At 41.7% G+C, this 23920-nt stretch overlaps 1 protein-coding gene across 6 annotated transcripts in view; it reads left to right on the forward strand.

Annotated features, from left to right (window-relative positions):
- LOC125459989 (Fanconi anemia group A protein-like) overlaps positions 1-23920 on the forward strand; it is an 88459-nt gene that overhangs the window by 48042 nt on the left and 16497 nt on the right. For all 6 annotated transcript variants that reach the window (XR_007249147.2, XM_048547001.1, XM_048547002.1 and 3 more), the window contains 12 exons: positions 1574-1673; positions 2085-2284; positions 2912-3008; positions 3625-3795; positions 4848-4921; positions 5757-5885; positions 6653-6743; positions 8473-8642; positions 10206-10311; positions 14152-14211; positions 17444-17548; positions 18723-18835. Coding sequence is in view for 5 of the 6 variants with exons in the window: in XM_048547001.1 (XP_048402958.1) it covers positions 1574-1673; positions 2085-2284; positions 2912-3008; positions 3625-3795; positions 4848-4921; positions 5757-5885; positions 6653-6743; positions 8473-8642; positions 10206-10311; positions 14152-14211; positions 17444-17548; positions 18723-18835 (1416 nt within the window). In the remaining variant the exon portion in view is untranslated. The remainder of the gene's footprint in view (positions 1-1573; positions 1674-2084; positions 2285-2911; positions 3009-3624; positions 3796-4847; positions 4922-5756; positions 5886-6652; positions 6744-8472; positions 8643-10205; positions 10312-14151; positions 14212-17443; positions 17549-18722; positions 18836-23920) is intronic.

Raw genomic sequence — 23920 nt, forward strand, 5'->3', positions numbered from 1 at the left:
CCTATACTCTCCTCTCCACCTATCTTCTTTTCTCTCCATCTTCGGTCCGCCTCCCCCTCTCTCCCTATTTATTCCAGTTCCCTCTCCCCATCCCCCTCTCTGATGAAGGGTCTAGGTTCGAAATGTGAGCTTTTGTGCTGCCTGAGATGCTGCTTGGCCTGCTGTGTTCATCCAGCTCCACACTTTGTTATCTTGGATTCTCCAGCATCTGCAGTTCCCATTATCTCAGGTTAACTGAATGACAGGCTAAACACCTCTTGTGTAATTCATTAGGATTCAATTTTGTTTTAAATACACTAGAAGTGAGCAAAAGTCACAATATGTGTTTGCCGTCTAGTACTATCTTCCAACTTGAGCATCCTCTATTTCTAACTGAAAACAATTACTTCAGAATAAAAATATATACTAGTGCTGTCATTTGATAACAAGTTGTCAGGGTCCGTCTTTGGTTCCAGCGTAATCGGCTGGTTTTCAACAGCTGTCTTTTCAAGCCATGTTTTCAGCAGGGCAGGGGCACTTAACACAGGGCTGTGTCCCAGCAAGTCATTACCTTTCAGCCTGACTCCCATTCCCACTAGATAGATGAATAGGCATTGAAATCAGCAGCCAGCCCGCCATTGTGAATAAATTTAAGTAACCGGCAGTTGAACATGTTATCAAGACATAACATGGGAAGCTGAATGAGTTTATATTAAACTTAGTGAAAACAGTGGAAAAGAGGTGGGGAGTCGGTGACCATTTTAGGAATGCCCCCTGTGTGTATCAGGGGTCACCTGTTTCCCCATTTTTCCTTGCTCTCACTAACCCTCAAAAGCTCACATGGCGCTATTCCAAACCAGAGCAGAGTAGTTTTCCTTAATCTCCTGACTAATGATTATTCTTCAAACAATTCCACTGAGAAAAAGCTCAGCAGGTCTGGCAGCACCTGTGAGGGAAAAAACAGAGTTAGGGTTACGGGTCTGGGGATCTTTCCTCAGAACTGGACCCGAAACGTTAACTCTGTTTTTTCCACGTTAGATGCTGCCAGACCTGCTGAGCTTTTCCAGCAACTTTTTTTTCTCTCTGATACACAGCATCCGCAGTTCTTTTGGTTTTTAATTACACTGAGGAAACTAGTTGCATGCTCGTTGAATTAATGTGGGCTCCTTGGCTGCTGCATATCAAACAGTGCCCACACTTCAAATATGTCGTAAACCTCAATGGTTGTTAAGGATACAAAAACAAGGAGGAATTCTGTTGCCTTACAGTCATCCCCGTTTATCTGTTATTCTACATACTGCAAACTGGTAGTTTTCATTCTGAACCATAGACTTTCTGCACATGGAGCCAAAGACTTTGAGCTTTAAAAAGAAAAAAAATACCAATGCTGTGAATGTGAAATCAAAACACTAAATTCTGGAGGTACGATATACCTCTAATGGCTTCTGAAAAATGGGTTCATGTTTTCAGATCTTTTCAATTGTTACAGAGGCTTCTACCTGAAACAATCTAGTGTATTACTTATTAGCTGCTGACAGTTTTATTTCTGTTTCTAATGTGTGTCCACCTAATACATATATTTTTGTGTTTGCAGACAAGGTGAATGGGCCTCTCTGTTTGTGAAAATGTTGTGTGGCCACAGAAAACTTTTAAATGCAGTTCTTACACGAGTCCTGCATTTGATCACTCACCAGGTAAGAAAACAGCACATTGTCTGTACCAAATTACTTAATGAAGAATTAAGAAAAAAAACTAAAAGGAATATATTCTTTCTTTGCTGGAGGCATGAATGGCCATTATCCTAACTCACACTCAAAATGCAGAGCTTCGGGTACTTGGGAATATCAAAATAAAGAATACAATGCTATTATTTCAGTAAATGTTTAATTATTTCTACCAGATAAAATGTGTCCACTTTAATATTATTGTGGCCCCTGCACCACTGTAAGATAATCTGTTGACTATTGTTGCATGTTAGAATTCAAACTTAACACTTCACTATTATTACTTGAGAGAATAAGGTAATAATTAGGATTTGCATACCTTGGAATTTATACAGGAGATGTGTTTTGTATAATTGTGGTCCATACATGTTTTTCTTTAAGGGCTCTTCTCTTGCTGATGTTCACATCTTGGGATTGGCTGCTTTCACAGTTCATCTACACATCTTGCAGCTCATGCTATTACCAGTGAATTCCACTGGTCATTTAGCGGAGTCAGCTGGTCAAGAAGGACTTCTCTTTGCTGAGTACCTAAACCAGTTTTTGATCTGTAGGACTGGAGAACTTTTAACATTCTATATGAGGTAAATGAACAATCCTGCTTTAAAGGGATCAGCACAAATCAATGAAGCAGAAGTGCAAAGTCATGAAATTTGGTGAGACAAAAATAGAAATGCGAATGCCTAGTTGGAATACATTGAAAATACAATACCACGGTTGGAGAGACACTGGTGGGTAGGCCTCAAATAGTATTACTTTTCTTCCCATGAGGTGAAGTAAACAAAATGTACAACCTACAAATCAGTTTTGGAAATGATTTTTCTTTAAAATGTTTTGCAATCAGAGAGAGTATATCTGGCAGAACTGGCCATACTACTAGCCAAGCTGCTGATCTAAACCAGACAAAGCTGCAAATGGGAACATTTGTTGCATTATTCCTGTTAGATTGTGTATCCTATTGTAATGTATTGACCAGGCTGTATAAATCAGCATTTGATTTCAATTTTAGCTGTAAGGTATTAATGGTTCACCAATTCTATGCTTCCCTTAGTTTGAAAGTCATCAGAAAAGCTGTATGGAAGTGCACCATATGCACCAGATTTTATGATGCATGTCCTTGCCTTGTTACTGCACAATCTGTGTACCTGTGTGTGAAAACTATTTGAGAACATGACCCACTACATTAACTTAATGCTTCTATTTTCTGACAGGTTTTGTACAGCAGCAGTTGCTTATGCCATCAGCTTGTCACCATCTCCATCAATTGACATAATAAAACACTCTGTTCCTTCTGGATTCATACGAAAGGTGAACTGTTTTGTGAGCAAGTAAATAGTTTTTTACCTTGTCCTTTGACTTACTATACAAGTAATTGATTGTCTTCCTCTTGTTTGGAAATCTGGTATACAGTTATTTGAAGAGTGCATATAATTACCTTTGAGAGTGTTTTAAAAGGTGCATCTTACTTAGAAGTATTTTTTTTTATAGCTATGTGTCTGTAGAAGGTATCTGTGTGCCTAATGTGTGCAGGATAGGCAACAGTGAGATTTTTCAGTGAACTCGTCTGAAAACTCTCACCTAGCTGTGTGGAGTCTAAATTTAGTGATTAAAAGTTCACTTAGATATGAATTTTCCAACCCTAAACCTCCCTGCCATGTCCACTGAGTAACCTCAGGGAAGGTACAGCTGCGTGCCTTAATATATCTCACTGCTGGATCTTTCAACATGGTACCAATTTAGTGAAACTTGTAAAAGAACAGGGTAAATCAGACAACAATTTACATCTTTTCACTTTTATCTGCCTGAGTGCACATGCACAGGTTTGCTGTCAAGGTTGACTCCAGAATAATGGTGTATGCTGGTAGCCTCATCATCCTTTCTATTGTAAAATCTGGATCACCATTTCACTCGAGTTTTCTTTTAGTTGCAGTATGTAGTTCCACGATTGATACCAGAAGCTCGGCAGGATCAAGAGACAGTAATGGAACCCATGTGGCATAACCTTGTTGATCTTCATTTGAATTGGAGAACTGCAGTTCTTTCACAGTTTAAACACCATACATTCAAGGAGCTTATGAAGATGAAAGAATTCCAGGTAACTGAGTGTACCTCTCCAGACTGAGTTTATCTGGGGGTGTTTGATTTTTGTTTTTGGTAAAATAGCCTTAATCCACAGTTACCACTGCTATCTGTCAACTGAATTATGACATTTTAAACAAAAAATGTACAGTTTTAATTTTAAACTGGTTTGGGGCAGTGGAGTAAAGCAAGCTATAGAATATCCTGATAGTTTGATTTGCACACTATCCTGTTTCTTACAATTAAAAGGGCAATTGGACCAAGTGCAAAGTTGATTCCCAATTTGTTATTGCATCTTGGAAGCATTCTCCATTTTAATCTCTGCACCAATGGCTATGTAGTAATGCATTTAAACATTTATACCGAGACTAAGTTTTTGACTCGGACATTATCGACGTAGTAATAATAGAGCAAACCCGTTTCTATATTTGTTGAACAAAGTGAACTCTTCTGCATACTTAATAAACAGTAATAAGGGAAGAAAGTATTAAGGACAGCATAGTTGCTCAGTGGTTAGCACCACTGCCTCAAAGTCCTCGAGACCCAAGTTTGATTTCAGCCTTGGGTGACTGTATGGAGTTTGCATCTTCTCCCTGTGTCTGCATCGATTTCCTCCCATGGTCCAAAAATGTGTAGGTTAGGTGGATTGGCTGTACTAAATTGCCATAGTGTCCAGGAATGTGCAGCCTAGGCAGATTAGTCATGGGAAATGCGGGGTTACAGTGATAGGGTGGAGGAGTGTGTCTGGGTGGGATGCCCTTCGAAGGCTTGGTGCCAGCTCAGACTGGCCTCTTCCACACTGTAGGGATTCTATGATTCTACATTCGATCAACTTTGGAAAATGATAAAAGGACAGAATTTCATGAGTGACCTGACTATAGCTTTGACACTGGCAGATTGTTTATGTTACAATTAGTTGTTGTTATCCAATACTTGCCCAATAAAATGGTAACAAGCTCAAAGTATAGTTGAGTAAGTATTTATTTTAATATATATGAAGCTGTTCGATGTATATAATATGAAGTTTAAAAGGAAATGTCATACCTAACTCTTTCACCCCATTTCTAGTTGACATTCCATGAGTGGTTGATGTCTGAACTGGCAGTCCAACCAGACAAAGATCTACTATCTGACCTGGACAGGTAAATATCCTCGATGAGCCAAGCATAAGCTTGGCAAATCGTTTCTGTCTCCTCGGAATGTAGAATATCAGGCTGCTACCAGTTGTCAGAATTAAGTAGAAGAACAACGCCATGGACTTGAAACTTGTCTCAGCTGATTCACCATGAAAATGGACAGAATTGGATTCACCACTCTTTCCAAGCAGCGTCAGATTTTTAATTTTATTCACTGTAATGGAACTGAATGTAACAGACATCAGAAACAAAAACAAAGTTGCTGGAAAAGCTCAGCAGGTCTGGCAGCATCTGTGAAGGGAGAAAACAGAGTTAACGTTTCCTTCACATATGCTGCCAGACCTGCTGAGCTTTTCCAGCAACTTTGTTTTTGTTCCTGATTTACAGCATCCACAGTTCTTCCGTTTTTCATTTTGCAACAGACATTTGATCCCACCCTGTTCACCATCAGCCAAAACTATGTCCCGTTTCGGAAAGGAGAGGACCACCGAAGGGCAATAGAACTACTCCGACCAGAAGCATTAGATGAAAATGTGTTATCCTTTAAGTAGTCTATGCCCTCAGTAAGAAAGTGGAAACATAGATATTCTTCAAACAAAACCTGCCCATTTTAGTTGGCTTACTACTTATGTTAAATTTTACAGCGGTCAAAGATTTCAGACGTCATCCACTTTCATGTTACAGTTAATTTTCAATGATTTGTTAATTATTCAAGTAACTTTATATTTACAGAATTTGATACATTGTGATGGCTGTGTTTGCCTTGTCCTGTGCCAGTCAAGTACTGTGGACTTATTTGAATGAGGTGTTAATCATGGTATATTCTCTGATTCAATTGCAGACAAGATTATCAGCACTGGGCCTGTTACCAACTTTATCTGCCATGCCCCCTTTCTGAGGGAGGATGTGGCGGGGATTTAGAGACTGCATGTAGGATTATCATCAATGCGTTAATGGATTTTCATAAAAGGTACATTTTCAACATACTTGTCAATTGATTGCTCTGCGTTCAAAATGTGGCTTCACTAAATGTTGTCACATTTTTTTAACCTTTTCAATTTCTCCTTCACCCTCAGTTAATCAAATCAAAAACTTGCTGACAGGCCAATCCTCAATGTTGAATGTTATTATCCCCTGAGGAAAAAGACACAGTACCAAGGAAACTGCTAACCAAAAGCACTAGAAACACTCTGGTCTGGCAACAAATGTGGAGAGAAAAACAGACGTCGTGTTTCAAGTCAATGACTTTTCATAGAATCCTTGCAGTGCGGAGGCAGGCCATTTGGCCCGTTGAGTCTGTACCGACCTTCCGAAGAGCATCCCATCCCTGGAATCTTATTCCCTGTAGTTCTGCATTCCCAGTGGATAACCCACCTAACCTATGCATCCCTGCACACCATGGGCAATTTAGAGTGACCAGTCCACCTAACCTGTACATCTTTGGATTGTGGGAGGAAACTGGAGCAGCCAGAGGCAATCTGGAACAAAAGGAAACTCCCAGAAATTGTTCTTCCATGTGTTTGATCCAGAGAGCTTTTAATTAAAAAATAGCCAAGATGGACATAAAAAAGGCCCCGACTCTGTCCTCTACATTCATGTTGTAACTGTGTAGTTTGATTCCTGCTACTTCCCACCTATCATGTTCCTGAAAAAGGCAAGGAGTTTATTTAAAAATAATAATCTCATGGACACAGATGCAACTTCTTATTTCTCATTTTACTTTATGGTTAATTCCAGAGCTAATGTACAGTACTGCAAAGAGTCTGAATGTTCAGAAGTTTCTTCGCTCAATAGATCGTGCTATGAGAGTATTACTTGTCGACTGCAGGTAACACATTTGTTTTGTATGTTATGTGTTCAAGTATTGCTGGCTCATGGGGAAGCTTCCACAAAATAAACATGGGTGATTTACTTCATGTTTGTTGCCAATTCATGTAATTTCCTAAATGATCACCCCAAGAACCTCGTGGTATTTCCTACCTCTGAGTACATAGTACTGGATAAGGTCTGAGGTGTTTTGCTGTGGCCAATCCTCCTGTCTTAGTTTTGTCTTTAGCCTTTGTAGTAATTAAGGGGGCAAGGATACAGCTCCATAAATTATCTACAGAAGAGGCATTGTTCCTGGATAACAGGAATTGTTTTCTGACAGTGCTATATTTTGATCAGGCGTAATTGCTGTGACTTCTAGAGCTGGTACGTCTTTCTGATTGATTGTTCAAATCCAATAGCTTTATTAAACCCACAAATTGGATCACGTAATCTCCCTTGAAGGCATTATAGACTGAGTGACTCCAGTTGAGCAGCTTGGTTTCTTTGTAAATGTAACAATTTTCCATGCTGTACTAGTCTCTTTCAGAGTGTTCTTTCTAAAAATAGACTCACTGACATCACCCTTTGACATTCAATGGCATTACTATCACTGAATTCCCAAGAGCAAGAGGCTAGGAATGCTGCAGTGAGTAACTCACCACCTTATTCCCCAAAGACTGCTCTCCACCTATGAGGCACTAGTCAGGTTGTGATGAAACTACTCTCCATTATGGCTTGCATGGTGTCTCAGCGGTTAGCAGTACTACCTCACAGCTCCAGATTCAATTCCGGCCTCGGGCAGTTGTCTGTGTGGAGTTTGCACATTCTCCCTGTGTCTGCGTGGATTTCCTTTGGGTGTTCCAGTTTTCTCCCACAGTCCAAAGATGTGCAGGTTAGAGTGGATTGGCCATGCTAAATTGCCCGTAGTGTCCAGGAAGGTGCAGGGTTACAAGGATAGGGGTGGGAGCTGGGTATGGGTGAAATGCTCTTTTGAGGGTTGGTATGGACTCAGTGGGCCAAATAGCTGCTTCTACACAATAGGGATTCTGTGATTCTATGATTATCTGATAGGTGCAGCTCCAACAACGCTCGAAGCTTGATACCATCCAGGTCAATGGAACCTGCTTGATTGGCATCACCTTCATCATTCACTGCTTTCGCCATGATGCGCAGTCGCAGAAGTCTGTAATATTTAAAAGATGCAACTGCAGTAACTCAAGACTCTTTTCACAGCAACTTCCAAAGCTTTCTATTATCCAAAGTGATCTCTATTATCTAGAAAGATCAGTGTATCAGATATATGGGAACACCACCATCTGCAAGTTCCCCTCCAAGCCACACATCATCCTGACTTAGAACTACATCACCATTCCTTCATTGTGGCTGGTTCAGAATCCTAGAATTGCATTCCTGACTGCATTGTGAATGCCCCTACGCACTAAGGACTGGAGCAGCTCACCATCTCCTTCTCCAGGGCAATCAGGGATGAACTGTAAATACTGGCTGAGCCAATGGCATCCCCTCCCATGAATTGATTAAAAAAAACTCTCATTCCCACTTGAAGTTTGCAGATCATATAAAACCAAAGTATTATATTCAATCCCTCATCTAAGTTTTTGATACAGATTGTGAACAGCTTTAACATAAACACTGATCCTTGCCATGCCCCACTAACTGTAGTCTGCCAACCTAAAAATGGCCTGTTCATTCCAACTCTCAAATGTTAATGTTGTTTGCATTAATTACAGGAGATGGTGTTTGATTTGGAGAAAGTATGGACAAAGGCATTAAATAAAAGTTCATCACTTGGAAATGGCCATTTTCTTCTGGATGTGTTTCAAGAAAGAGTGGCAAGTCTGGAATTGTCAAATCTAAGCAAAAAGTTAGAGTGCCAGATTGAATTACAAGTATTCATCAGGTAAGAACAAAAACATTATGGAGGAAAAGGCAACCATAGCGTCAAGAATGTTAATACTAGATAATCGTTTGTTAAGACTGTAAATTATTTTTCATATGATCACATAATTTGACAGACAACTTCATATCAGATACAAGTACATGTAAAAAAGGTCTATTAACTACACTTTCACATAGACTGGTTCAATTATACCATTAGAGACTAAAGGCGCAATCTGACTAGTTCAGAGCAGCACTTTTTGAACTGTGTGAGACACTTAACTATACAGGGTATTTCACCCATAACCAAGTATTTGTACCTTTTAACCAGATATTTCTTGTTTTGCAAACAGAATGTGACTTTGTATGTCAAAAGTTAAGTGAGAATTGTTGTACCTGAGTGACGTTGGTGACTCTCAGTCAAATGGTGGGAAACTCGCTATTGGGCTGCTTGTTGTTCACTCGAGACTTACTCCATCTAGGTCCTTCTCACTTCCTTTGACTTTTTCTTGGTTTTTCCCCCAAAGTATAAAACCAATTCACTTTTCTGCCTCTTCAGTTCTGAAGGACTGTCTTTGGACTTGAAACCTTATTTCTGCTTCTCTCTCACAGATGCTGTCAGACCTGCTGAGATCTCCAGCACTTTGTTTTTACATCACTCCTTCTAACCCATTCTTTCTAACGATTCAGCAACCTAGCTAGACTAAAATAATTTTGTGTTTCTTTTCAAAATCTGTTTAGTCTGCTGTATTTTGTTTTAAAAGTTGAAGAAGATTGCAGTACTGAGAACCATATATGAGCTTGGAAGTTCTATCTGCTGGAGAGCTGTTTTCTTTCTTTCCTTCATCAGCTTCACCGTCACATCCAACCTGGGGACAGCTAATTGTGACAGGCTTTGGCTGAATTTGTTTTCATTTAAAGAATGTTTTTGTCCCTTTAACTGTTGTCCTTGTTACCCTGGGGTGAACTTGATGTGTTGTAGATGTCAGCTAATTTCCAGGAGCTCTAAATTGCCCCTCAGCCTAGACTCAAAACAGCTGTTCACAAGTAGCAGAAATAAATAGCAGGTACTGTTGCATGCACAGAGTACACAATAGTGCTAGAAACACACGTAGGAACCCTGCTTCATTTTACCCTCCAGAACCTGTGTTGGGGGGCACAACAATGTAAAATTGCCCCATCTGAGAGCAGCTGATTATGCAAACCCAGCGAGCATGCTTAATACCTTTCTGTTCTCCATTGCCCAGTTTTAAACTGAAGAGTAACATTTACTAGAGATAGTAGGAACTGCAGATGCTGGAGAATCTGAGATAACAAAGTGTAGAACTGGATGAACACAGCAGGCCAAGCAGCATCATAGGAATGGAAGGCTAACATTTCGGGCCTAGACCCATTTCTGAAGAAGGGTCAAGGACCGAAACGTCAGCTTTCCTGCTCCTCTGATGCTGTTTGGATTGCTGTGTTCATCCAGCTCTGCGCCTTGTTATCTCAGTAACATTTACCACCTGTGATATAGCCTTTATGTAATAATGATGCATCTAATTTATTTCAGTATTAATTTTTAGCTAAGTTTCTGCTTGCTCAGAATTCTAGTCGTACTTCCTCCCAGTTTGCTGTTCAAGACTCACAAGGACAGACTAATGACAACTTTGGAATGTGAGGCATTCTTTCACTTCACAAATACAGAATTGGTAAGTGTGCTGCAGGTAATGAGATAACACATCAGTTTTGGTATCATACTTAGATTTAAGAGATTGGTCAGCTAATGAGCTATAGCTGATAAGAATAAAAGGACAAAACTTGAAGTAAATGACAAATGAATCACAGAATCGTACAATACTGAAGTGACCCTTCAGCCCATTGAGTCTGTACTGACAACATCTACTAAAACTACACTAAAATCTGGAGAAGGGTCACTGGATTTGATCCATTCACTCTGCTTTCTCTCCACAGATGCTGCCAGACCTGCTAAGCATCTCCAGCTTTTTCTGTTTTTGTTTCCAATTTCCAGATCTGCAGCTCTTTGTATTTTTTGAAAATCTAAACCAGTCCCACTTTCCAACACTTGGCCCACAACCTTGAATATTATGACATCTCAAGTACTCATCCAAGTACTTTTTAAAGGTTGCGAGAGTCCCGCCCAAAAACCATCCTCCCAGTCAGTATGATATAGATTCCTACCATCTGCTGGCTGAAAACAAATCTTTCCTCGAATCCCTTCTAAACCTGCTGCCTTTCACGTTTAAATGTGTGCCTCCATGTTATTGTGAACAGTTGCCTCTGATTCACCCTGTGCAGGACCCTCATAATCTTACACGCTTCAATCAGTTTCCCCTTCAGTCTTCTGTGCTCTAAACACCCTGAGCTTATCTAGCCTGTCTTTGTAGCTAAACCACTCTGTCTCCAGCAACGTGGTGGTGAATCTCCTCTCTACCCCCTACAGTGCTTCCTGTACTGTACTGACCAGAACTGCACACAGTACTCCAGCTGTGGCCTGGCCAAGGTTCAGTAAAGCTCTAACATAACCTCCCCACTTTTATAATCTGTGCCAGGACTGATAAATGAAAGTGTCCTATATGCCTTCTTAACTGGTGTATCAACCTGCCATTGTGCTGTCAGGGATCTGTGGACAAGACCCCCCCCCAAGATTCCTCTCTTCCTCTGAGCTTCTTCATGTCTTCCTGGTGTCCTGCCATTCTCGTGACAACATAAATAGCAACGTAAGGGAAAGCTTTCTCATGCAGTGAATGGTTAGAAATCTTGAATGCACTGCCTGAGAGTATGGAGAAGGCTGGTTCAGTTGAGACCTTCAAGAGACAATTTAATTCATGAGGAAAAGATGCACATATTGTTTTATTCTCCTTTCAAAATCCATCCCGTAGGTACTATGTCTAGGAAACTACCTGATCGCGAGCTTGGTGTCATATCTGGCTTTGTGATCATCCAATCAATATTTGTGCTATCACTGAGACCATCTTCTTCCACCTCTATATTTAGGGGAGAGTGAGGAAATGGCATGAGGTGAAATGTTCAAAATAGCCAGCAAAGGCATAATGGGCCATGTAACTGTTCATTGAAAATGTGAGAAATCATTTGTTCCTGGACAATTTTCTTTTTGGGTCCCACAGGCTTCTATGTGCATTTTGATCTGCTGACATAAGAAAAAAAATTTATAGCAGGATCACAAGGAATAGGTTTCATTCTAGTTATCAACCTAGAGGTTCTCACTCATTAGGGTAGAAACTGATTGTTGCTGCTATGTTTGACATGGAAACAGGGGCATCAATGACCAATATTACAGGGCTCTGTAGGAGAGGAGCAGGTCATTCAGCATCATTGGCTATCATGGTCTCAGATCATTTTCAGGTGTCCTTCATGCTCAACTGGAAAATAAATAACATTCCAGTGAAGCACCAAATGCTTGTATTAGAGCTTCTGAACTTTTCTGTCACAAAGACTATGTAATCTGCTTAGCTGCTACTGTGGTGTGTCACTAGTCCACCCAGTATAACCTTATCTGAAGCTCTCCTACTGCCCGAGCCCTGACCTTGCCTTTTTTTTTCCTTGTTTCTCTCTCATTTCCCTTCGTGATCTCTGAGCTTATATGTGCACGAGACCCATCTCTGACTCCTTCATCCAGTTCCTCCTAAACTGATGACCAGCCACCTTCCTACCTTAATATCCATATTAGCTGATACTGTTAGCAGTTCTCTCCCTTCGAGTATTAGTTCTCTTTCCTTTACATTGGCTGTTATCACCACTTACTGCAAAAAAACTTCTTGACCTCAACATTCCTACAAACAATCATCCTATCTTTGGTCTCCCTTTTCCTATCAATGTTCCTTTGAATATATTGGTATGCCCCAAATCCAAACCCATTCATCAAAAAACTTCATGTTTCAGATTTCTCCTTGTGCCATAGTACTTTCGCTCTTGTCAAAGACACAAATTGATTCCTGTGTGATGGTGATAAAAGTAAACCTTCCCTCCTAGTCCTTCTTGATTGTTTGCAGCCTTTGAAATGGTTGGCCAAACTGCTGTCCTCAAAAACCTTTGCACTGTTGTCCAGCTGGCTGCAACTGCACTCACCTGGTTCCACTTCTATCATAACTTGAGGATTGGATACAATGGCTTCTCTCCTCTTGGGACTGTTACCTCTGGTGTCTTCACCCAGGGATTCATCCTTGGCCTACTTCTCTTTCTTATCTGTGTGCTTTCCCACAACAGTACAATCAAAACAATAGCTTGCACACAAGCAATGATGACATCCAAACCTACCTCACAACCACCACCTCTCTCGAGTCCACAGTTCCTAATTTATCAGACTGCTTATTGGACATCCTGTACTGGATGAGCAGTAATTTCCTCCAATGAAAGCCATTGTTTTATTCCCCTTTCAAAATCCATTCCCTAGGTACTATGTCCAACCATCTCCTGGGAAACTACCTGATTGCCAGCTTAGTGTCATATCAGACTTTGATGTGACCTTCCAATCAAATATTTGTGCTATCACTAAGACCACCTCTTTCCACCTCTATATTTTAGCCCCTGTCCCAGGCCTTTTGCTGCTGAAACTCTCATTGATGCCTTGTTCTGTCGGTCTTGACTGTTCCTATGCACTCCTGGCTGCTCTCCCTCATTCTATCTTCTATAAACTTGAGGTCAACCAAACATCATCTACCTTTGCCTAACTCTCAACAAGCTTCATTCACTTAATACCATAATTTTGTTGATCTACTTTGTTTTCTGGTTAAACAACATCTTCACTTATAAAAATCATCCTTGCTTTCAAATCCCTCCACGGCCTTGTCCCACCTTATCCCTGTAATCTCTTCCACACCCACAATGCTCTGAGATGTCTGTGTTTTTCTAGTCCTGGTCTCTGGAGCTTTCTTGATTTTAGGCACTGCACTGTTGGCGACCATTCTTTCAGGTGCTGAGGGCCCAAGTTCTGGAATTCTCGCCAAAGACCTTTCTGTCTCTCTCTCCCTCACTTACTTCCAGCCAGATGCATTTTTAAGCCTAGAACTTCGACCAAGCTATTGATCATCATCTGACCTAACATCACCATACCTGGGTCTGTACTGTTTTGTTTTAACATGCTCCTGCAATATGCCTAGAGGCGTTTTACTATATTAACAACAACATTTTACTTTTATGTAGTGTTATGTTTTAAAAAATACTATGCCTCAGACTTTTATCCTTCAAACTGGTATTTCCAGCAGAGTTATATTCATTACATTTAAATAGAATTAATGTGTATATTTATATACAGGTAGAGTGAATGAGTGACACTGAACACTTGTATAAATTGCATTTCATTAATGAAATCATGGAAATATTTGAATAATTGTGGTTAATTGTATAATACCTTTTAGGATGAGCCACTGATCTCTTACGATCTGCATTGTAATCTTGTCAAGAGTTGGTAGATTCCAGATGATGGGATTAATAAACATAGCATTGTCCAACTGCCTTTGTTTCAATTCCCATTGATTGAACACTCACTACTATTCTTTATCCCTTTACAGCGGAATGACTGCTCGAAAGAATTTGTGATTCCCTTTGGAGTCACCTTGCATTTCTTCAGGGTAAGGAGTCTAACCTCTGATCATTGCTATCCTGTTCAGAGTGAGTGATATGTGTTCTACACCACACAATATGTTGCATAATTTTACTTTGATACCTTTACACTGCCAGTTCAAATTGGTATTAGATGTGGACCCTGTAGATCAGAATGCATTTTATTGCCCATCCCAGGCTGTTCATTAAAGATTGCTATGAGTCTTTGGCTGAGCTGCTTCAGACAGCAGTTATGCATCACCCACACTGGTGTGGGCCTCAAGTCACATATGAACCAGACTAAGTAAGGGCAACTGGTTTCATTCAGGAAAAGGACATTAAAAGCAATTGGGTTTTCACAGTAATCTACACACATACAGGCAGCCACAACAGGAGTAAAAGCAGACCGTTTGATGCCATAAACACCTCCACCATTGAGTAGGATCTTAACTGATCTGTTTGTGTTTTGAATTCTACATCCATTCAAAGCTATGCTTCAAAAACACAGTGCGCCCTAGTTCCCAACTGATCCATAATAGGAAACATCTTTCCCATGTCCAATTTGTCATGATCATTCAGGATTGTGTACACTTCAATCAAATCATATCTCACTCTTCTGTACTCCAGTGAGAACAAGTCTAGCCTGTCCAACCTATCCCCGTAAGACAGCCCTCCCGTTTCCAGGTGTCAATCTAGTGAACCTCCTCCGAACCACCTACAGTGCATTTAACATCCTTTAATATGGTGACGAAAACTGCACATGGTATTTGAGATGTGGCCTAACCCATATGCCCTAGAAAGCTGAAGAAAACATCCTTAGTTGCATATTCAATTCTGCTTGTAATGAAAGATAGCAACGCATTACCACTCTGATTATGTGTTGTATGAGCAAGCTAACTTATTATGACTCGTGCACTTGAAAACCAAAGTCCTCTGCGTCTCTGAATTCTGCAATCGTTTTCTATTTTAGTAATGCTATGCTTTTTGTTTTACTCTGATTTGATTGGATTTGCAGTCAGTTTTATTTGATATTTTTAAAACTGCATTCATATTTTCTGCTATTCCACCTTCCGCAGGCATGATGCAAAATACACTAATGTCAATGTTTAAAGCAGATCTCTGTGCATTCTCCCCTGTCCTTGGCCATAATACACTAATGCTTTTCACTTTTCTATTGCTTTAATTGTTCTCTCTCTTGTTGACAATCCTAGATATTATAAGTAAATATTAAGCAAATTTTAAAATGACATTTGATCATTGATTGTTTTGGCTAAGCATTTACTTATTTTTATAGTGCAACAGTTGATACCCTTTACAATTGTCAAGGTTAAAACAATATATATCACATTGTTCTTGTGATAATCAATCTGATTGGCTCCTGCCAATTTAATTTTTGTCTTCTTCTCACGATTTGTCTTTCATCTTGCAAAGAATATAAGCCGTTTATTTTGAATGGATAAACAAGGTTGTTTTCTAAAAAATAATGTGAATTCAGAAGTGGGCAACACTGTCTAGGATAGATTTTGTTACCATTCCAATTATTGATCTGAGTTCAAACTTTTCAGACAGCACATGAGAGTCAACCATATTGCAGTGGTTCTGGAATCACATTTAGGCCAGTGCAGCTCTGGACAGCAGATTTCCTTCCCTAAAAGGCACTAGTGAAACAGATGGGTATTATGTTAATTATTACATGGTTGCCATTGGATTAGATTTTAACTCCAGGTTTTTATGAATTCACATTCTACCGTCTGCAACAGTAGGATTCGAACGTTTAGTAAACAGAGTTTCTGATTAATCCTTGAGGCCCCATCAAATAACATTACCACTATGCCACTACCTCTCCACAAATTTGAACATATAAATATCTTGTAAAGAGGTGTTGACAATGTTTCTTGGCAAAGAAAGAACTGGAGCAAGCAATGACTGATCAAACTGTGCATCCAGAAAAATGGGTTGGAATCTTGTTTTAAAACATACAACAATGTCTCAGAGAAACTGAAGATGACAACAAAGAAAATAGAATGCTGAAACAAAAGTAGCAAAAGTAAATGTTTACCTGGTTAACAGTGGAAGCCCCGTAGTTACAGATGGCTGAATTGGTTTGTATAAATAACATAGATTCCTCAGCTACTATTTTCATGTGTAAAATTCAGGAAGTCGTGTTGTTTCCATTGTTGCCTGAGGCAAGTCCTTCATAGGAATAAAGAATTGTCTTTTTTTGTAAAAGGCGCAATTATACAACTTGGACTGCAATAGTTTTGATTGTGAAATTGCTGTATCATTTGTACATGAGTAACCATTAACAGCATTAGTCTTATTAATGTTTAGACAGCCGAATTTGGGCTGTTACTAAGCATGTCACTAATGTGGTAATAAACAGGTCTAACTGCTGATGTAGTTCCAAGGCTTTTAATGAGAGATGTCTAGTACTACAAAAATTGACAGCCCATGCTAAGGTCGATGACAGGGTGATGTCTGTAAGATTTCTCATCCAACTCAGATCTGCAGTCTTGAGATCACTTTGTGCTGCCTCTTGACAAACTGTTCCACGTTCCTCCTGTGTGTGACACTCCAGGATTGATTGAGTTGCACCACCATGTATCGATGCCAGTGTCGATTCTCGCTGCGTGGCTGGCACACTGACTGGCAACTGGATAAGCATATGGACATACATGAAATATGGATAAGCATATGGACGTACATGGAATAGTGTAGGTTAGATGGGCTTCAGATCGGTATGACAGGTCGGCACAACATCGAGGGCCGAAGGGCCTGTACTGTGCTGTAATGTTCTATGTTCTATCTATGTGGTTATACTTTTGCAGTTAACCTGCATGTATAGTCCCATCTTAATTTCAAGCTCATTTTCGTCCCCCTGGTGGCTTCTGGTTTGAAAGTGTGCAGGAATATTTAAAAAAGACAAAGTCATGAAATTTATCTTGATTCCCCTTGTTTATATCCTTCATAAAGGAGAACACAAATTGTACCAAAAATATAATTATTGCACTCTATAAAGGAATAATTTTTACTTTAATTAGGAAAAAAATAGAGAAACATTGATATCACAGTGTGGAGCTGGAGGAATACTGCAGGCCACGTAGCTTCAGAGGAGCAGGGGATTTTCCCGCCCCTCTGATGCTGCCTGTCCTGCTGTGTTCCTCCAGCTCCACACTCTGTTATCTCTGACTCCAGCGTTGGCAGTTCTTGATATCTCACATTGATATTATGATTTGACATGTAACAGCTTTTCTGTTTTAGGGTTTGCTTAATACTTGTGTTGAGTCTGAAGAACCAGATTGTGTTGTTGCTGACATTCTGAACATTGCTAGAACACGTTGTCCTCTGCTCTTATTATCTGCAGCGGTAAGGACAGCCATATATATTGCTATGTTTGTGTGCAAACACCGATGTTGTCTTAATGTTTAACTCAGCAATGACTTCTGGTAGTCATTTTCCATGAGTTTATAAATTATTCCTGTGAGGCATAAACATTGAAGTCTCAGGACAATACATTCAATCAAACCACATTATTATCATTAACCTATTAGCTAATAATTAATGTACTGCATATACACTTGTTTAGTGCATATTAGAATTCCTGAGCAATGTATTTGATAATAATGATATTTACTATCAAGTAATAAAGGCATTTGATATAATTGTAAATGCATGATCAAATGAGAGTTTGTGCTGTGCAATTAGCTCGTGCATACCAAAGTTACACCCATTTGAATGTATCCCTGAACAACGATTAGAAAATTAATATATTTTTAAAATTCTGGAATTGTGATTGTAACACCTTTCAAGTAAAGTTCATTCAACAGTTAGCGTACCCCTTTGTACAGAGGGTGCTTTGAATTCACATTTAAAATTTGGTTTGCTCACTTTTAAGACTTTTATGAAATGTAATTGTATTATCATCTGTTACAGCTTGTGCATTTTTTTTATAAACTACTCCATAAGAAGGGCTAACCTCGTGTACAACTAAAAATAATTTTGATTGTTTAAATTGTTGAGTTGGCTGAGCCATACTTGACCATATTAATAGTAAGCAATTGTTCACCTCCCAGTGCTAACTGTCTCTCCTTAATAAAGGAGATAGAATATAGGGCCTTAGAGAAAGGAAACAGTTTTGGAACCAAAATGTTTCGATGGTAAGACCATTTAACTTCTTTCTTCACATCTAGTCATTTTTTTCAGAATATTGTCCTGACTTCAAATGACCTGTACAGGGGAATGGGTGAGGCTGAGAAGATGGGGCCTTCATAGTGATCTCAGTCAGTACAGGGGTTAGCGTTTGCATCACTGCATTACAAACCAGCTTCCAGCTAACTCGGCTAATCAACCATTATTTTTCCTTAGCATGTTTCACTTTGTCCCACAAGCTTATTGTCTATTTGGGTTTAATTGCGATTTGTCGATTAATTAAGAAGTGGAATGTTTTTTGCTCTTGAAAATGTTTTGAATATAAATCTACTAAACCTAATACAATTATTAATAATATTTCGTGTCAACCTTTTCTGCCTTGTCCCTGAAGTTTTGGTGGCTGAGATTGGAGCCGGTGCTGATTACACAATGGAAACGGCTTACTGATGATCCACTTCCCAGGGAATTACAGAGGATGGTAGACAACCAGTGCTGGGCCAACAGGTAACACAGGAAGAATTACAGCTACATAATGACTATTCGGAAATCAAAGGACGCCCCTCCTTCAGTGAGTTGTTTAATTGTCCTCCACCATTCACAACTGAATGTGACAGGTCTGCACAACCCTTAGACCTCATCAATTCATTGTGGAATTGTTCAGCTATGTCCATCATCTGGTTTTTATTGCTTGGCATATACAAACTTTGTTGTATCTTTACCTGGTTGAAACCTCATTTTCACACTTGCCAGATACTGCTCCTGGCATGCCCACCTGCACTCTTTATTGAACCAGGGTTGATCCCCTGGCTTGATGGTAATTGTAGAATGGGGGATGTGCCAGGCCATGAGGTTGCAGCTTCTGTTAGAGTACAGTGCTGCTGCCGATGGTCTGCAGTGCCCAAATGGTGCCCAGTCACAAATTATTCGATCTGTTTGAAGTCTAGCATTATAAATCCAGTGACCTACCACAATGCTATTGCCTCTCCAATAACCTCATCTCTCTCTATATGAGAATCCGGGTTAGAATTTAGCAGTGACAGCACTATGCAATGCCATGGATTGTCTCCTTGTTATGTGCATGTGCTTTTGTCTTCACAAGGACTGTGTGTTGGTTACTCTTAGCAATACTGTCATAGACAGATGAATCTGCGGGAGGCATATTGGTGAAGATCAGGGCAAGTATGTTTATTCCTCTTCTCGATTCCTTCACCACCCATCACAGACTCAGTCTGGCAATTAGGACCTTTAGGACTTGACTAGCTTGGTTAGGAGTACTGCTGTCAAGCCATTCCTGGTGGTGGTCGGTGGGGGAGTACATGGTTATCAGCAGGAAGCTTCCATGCCCCTGTTTCACCTGAGAATGTAGAACCTCATGGTGTTCAGAGTCAATGTTGAGGACTCTTGGGGCAGCTCCAAAAGTGCTGCCATCTGTGCTGGGTATGTCCTGCTGGAAGTGCGGGACACAGCAGGGGTGATGATGGTGCGGTCGAAGACGTTGCATGTAAGGTGTGATTCTGAGAACATGACTGTCAATCTGTTGCTTGATTAGCCTATGAGAAAACTCTATCAAATTTGGCTGCAAAACCTGGCTGTCGGTACAGTGTCACTATAGATATCCTAGACTTTCCCTTAGTTGTTTCATACAACTGAAGGCTTGCTAAAGCGATTCAGAAGGCATTTAAAGGTAGGGTCTGAAGTCATACATAGACCAGACAAGAGATAACAGTAGATTTCCTTCCCTCAACGACATTGGTGAATGAGATTGGTTTTTATGATGGTGATTTCGTGATCATCATTGGTCTATTTTAATTCCAAATTTCTGTTGAATTCAGATTCGACCACCTGCTGTAGTGAGATTCATTTCTTTGGATCTAAACGCAATACACTATTATGCACTCTTCCTAGCCTTTTAAGAGGCCATTGTAAACAAATCAGAAATATTTATAAAGTTTTTGTTGATCTTAATGTATTTTTTATATATGGGATGCAAAGCCTGTGAGGATGTTTCACCCAGTGAAATGTTCAGGAATTCCCATGCACTGCTACAATGTATTTAGTGATTACATCTGCGATTGTTGTCACTTTCAAATGTAGATAGGAGCAGTGGCCAGTCGTTGCAGTGTTGACATTTAAGACACTAAAGGCTAATATAATCTCAGTTTGCCTATAACAAAAAGTGTAAACAAATGGCTAATATAGTGATGAAGTTGGGTATTGATTAAAGATAACGATGTGTGGAGAACAACTAATCTCTAAGGTTATGTTAAAGTTTAAGTGAGAAATGGGAATATAAAGCCCATAGAATTGTACTTTCAGTATTTGTTATCAACAACATGATAGAGTGTCTAAACAAGCACACAATGCAAAATGACCCCTTGCTTTATTAAAGTGTTTATTATTGAATCAAGCATTGAAATATCTGTCAATCACAAAATAGTTTTCGCATTCAGTTTAAAAGGAGGTGGTATTACCTCAGGATAATAAAATGTGAGGCTGGATGAACACAGCAGGCCAAGCAGCATCTCAGGAGCACAAAAGCTGACGTTTCGGGCCTAGACCCTTCATCAGAGAGGGGGATGGGGGGAGGGAACTGGAATAAATAGGGAGAGAGGGGGAGGCGGACCGAAGATGGAGAGTAAAGAAGATAGGTGGAGAGGGTGTAGGTGGGGAGTTAGGGAGGGGATAGGTCAGTCCAGGGAAGACGGACAGGTCAAGGAGGTGGGATGAGGTTAGTAGGTAGCTGGGGGTGCGGCTTGGGGTGGGAGGAAGGGATGGGTGAGAGGAAGAACCGGTTAGGGAGGCAGAGACAGGTTGGACTGGTTTTGGGATGCAGTGGGTGGGGGGGAAGAGCTGGGCTGGTTGTGTGGTGCAGTGGGGGGAGGGGATGAACTGGGCTGGTTTAGGGATGCAGTGGGGGAAGGGGAGATTTTGAAACTGGTGAAGTCCACATTGATACCATATGGCTGCAGGGTTCCCAGGCGGAATATGAGTTGCTGTTCCTGCAACCTTCGGGTGGCATCATTGTGGCAGTGCAGGAGGCCCATGATGGACATGTCATCAAGAGAATGGGAGGGGGAGTGGAAATGGTTTGCGACTGGGAGGTGCAGTTGTTTGTTGCGAACTGAGCGGAGGTGTTCTGCAAAGCGGTCCCCAAGCCTCCGCTTGGTTTCCCCAATGTAGAGGAAGCCGCACCGGGTACAGTGGATGCAGTATACCACATTGGCAGATGTGCAGGTGAACCTCTGCTTAATGTGGAATGTCACCTTGGGGCCTGGGATGGGGGTGAGGGAGGAGGTGTGGGGACAAGTGTAGCATTTCCTGCGGTTGCAGGGGAAGGTGCCGGGTGTGGTGGGGTTGGAGGGCAGTGTGGAGCGAACAAGGGAGTCATGGAGAGAGTGGTCTCTCCGGAAAGCAGACAGGGGAGGGGATGGAAAAATGTCTTGGGTGGTGGGGTCGGATTGTAAATGGCGGAAGTGTCGGAGGATAATGCGTTGTATCCGGAGGTTGGTGGGGTGGTGTGTGAGAACGAGGGGGATCCTCTTGGGGCGGTTGTGGCGGGGGCGGGGTGTGAGGGATGTGTCGCGGGAAATGTGGGAGACGCGGTCAAGGGCGTCATCGAGAACGCCCTTGACCGCGTCTCCTGCATTTCCCGCGACACATCCCTCACACCCCGCCCCCGCCACAACCGCCCCAAGAGGATCCCCCTCGTTCTCACACACCACCCCACCAACCTCCGGATACAACGCATTATCCTCCGACACTTCCGCCATTTACAATCCGACCCCACCACCCAAGACATTTTTCCATCCCCTCCCCTGTCTGCTTTCCGGAGAGACCACTCTCTCCGTGACTCCCTTGTTCGCTCCACACTGCCCTCCAACCCCACCACACCCGGCACCTTCCCCTGCAACCGCAGGAAATGCTACACTTGTCCCCACACCTCCTCCCTCACCCCCATCCCAGGCCCCAAGGTGACATTCCACATTAAGCAGAGGTTCACCTGCACATCTGCCAATGTGGTATACTGCATCCACTGTACCCGGTGCGGCTTCCTCTACATTGGGGAAACCAAGCGGAGGCTTGGGGACCGCTTTGCAGAACACCTCCGCTCAGTTCGCAACAAACAACTGCACCTCCCAGTCGCAAACCATTTCCACTCCCCCTCCCATTCTCTTGATGACATGTCCATCATGGGCCTCCTGCACTGCCACAATGATGCCACCCGAAGGTTGCAGGAACAGCAACTCATATTCCGCCTGGGAACCCTGCAGCCATATGGTATCAATGTGGACTTCACCAGTTTCAAAATCTCCCCTTCCCCCACTGCATCCCTAAACCAGCCCAGTTCATCCCCTCCCCCCACTGCACCACACAACCAGCCCAGCTCTTCCCCCCCACCCACTGCATCCCAAAACCAGTCCAACCTGTCTCTGCCTCCCTAACCGGTTCTTCCTCTCACTCATCCCTTCCTCCCACCCCAAGCCGCACCCCCAGCTACCTACTAACCTCATCCCACCTCCTTGACCTGTCCGTCTTCCCTGGACTGACCTATCCCCTCCCTACCTCCCCAGCTACACCCTCTCCACCTATCTTCTTTACTCTCCATCTTCGGTCCGCCTCCCCCTCTCTCCCTATTTATTCCAGTTCCCTCCCCCCATCCCCCTCTCTGATGAAGGGTCTAGGCCCGAAACGTCAGCTTTTGTGCTCCTGAGATGCTGCTTGGCCTGCTGTGTTCATCCAGCCTCACATTTTATTATCTTGGAATTCTCCAGCATCTGCAGTTCCCATTATCTCTGGTATTACCTCAGACCTGTAACCAAGGAACCCCGAGAGACTGAGCCTCATTCAAAAATGGTCAATTTGAGGAGTATGCTGAAGTTCTTCCTCTCTCTTGATTAACTAAAATGCTCCGAATGAGTAAGATCGATTGGGCCAAGACTTGCTGACAAAATCTGATTCATGATAACATCCATTTATTATTTTGCTCAAACTTTAAGTGAATTTGTGGTTTGCCGACTCCTACAGGTCAGAAGGGTCATGGGTTCAATGCCAGGTCAGTCCTGGCCTTGTACAGAGCAACTGTCGGGATGGTGATACTTGTTTCACCACTATTTTTGTGGTGGAGGGTAGATTGTGTTAGACAGGGAATCCCACTTATTGCCCTGACCAATGGCGATGGTGAACGGAATGCTGCTGCCCTTGAAATTTCTGCTGTGCCTTTCTTCTGGGAACTTCTGATTATGGTTGTTGAAGAAATGTGCAGTGCAGAGTTCCTCAGGGAACAGAATAGAGTCTGGGGAAGGTGGGACGTGCCCCATTTTTGCAGCACCTAGCTCCATATGGTAAGTTTCAAGGTCCTGATGTGAATGTAGATGGATGGACAGCGTGGTAGATGGGTGAATGGGTACTTGGGGCATGAATTGGACGTTAATTTTTAAAAATTCATTTAGGGTGATGTGGGCATCACTGGCTCGGCCAGTATTTTTGCCTGTATCCGAGGGTAATTAAGAGTCAACCACATTGCTGTGGGTCTGGAGCCACCTGTAAGTCAGACCCGATGAGGATGGCAGATTTCCTTCCCCAAAGATC

This window comes from Stegostoma tigrinum, chromosome 16 (assembly GCF_030684315.1).
Source record: "Stegostoma tigrinum isolate sSteTig4 chromosome 16, sSteTig4.hap1, whole genome shotgun sequence".
In the NCBI taxonomy this organism is placed as follows: Eukaryota; Metazoa; Chordata; class Chondrichthyes; order Orectolobiformes; family Stegostomatidae; genus Stegostoma; species Stegostoma tigrinum.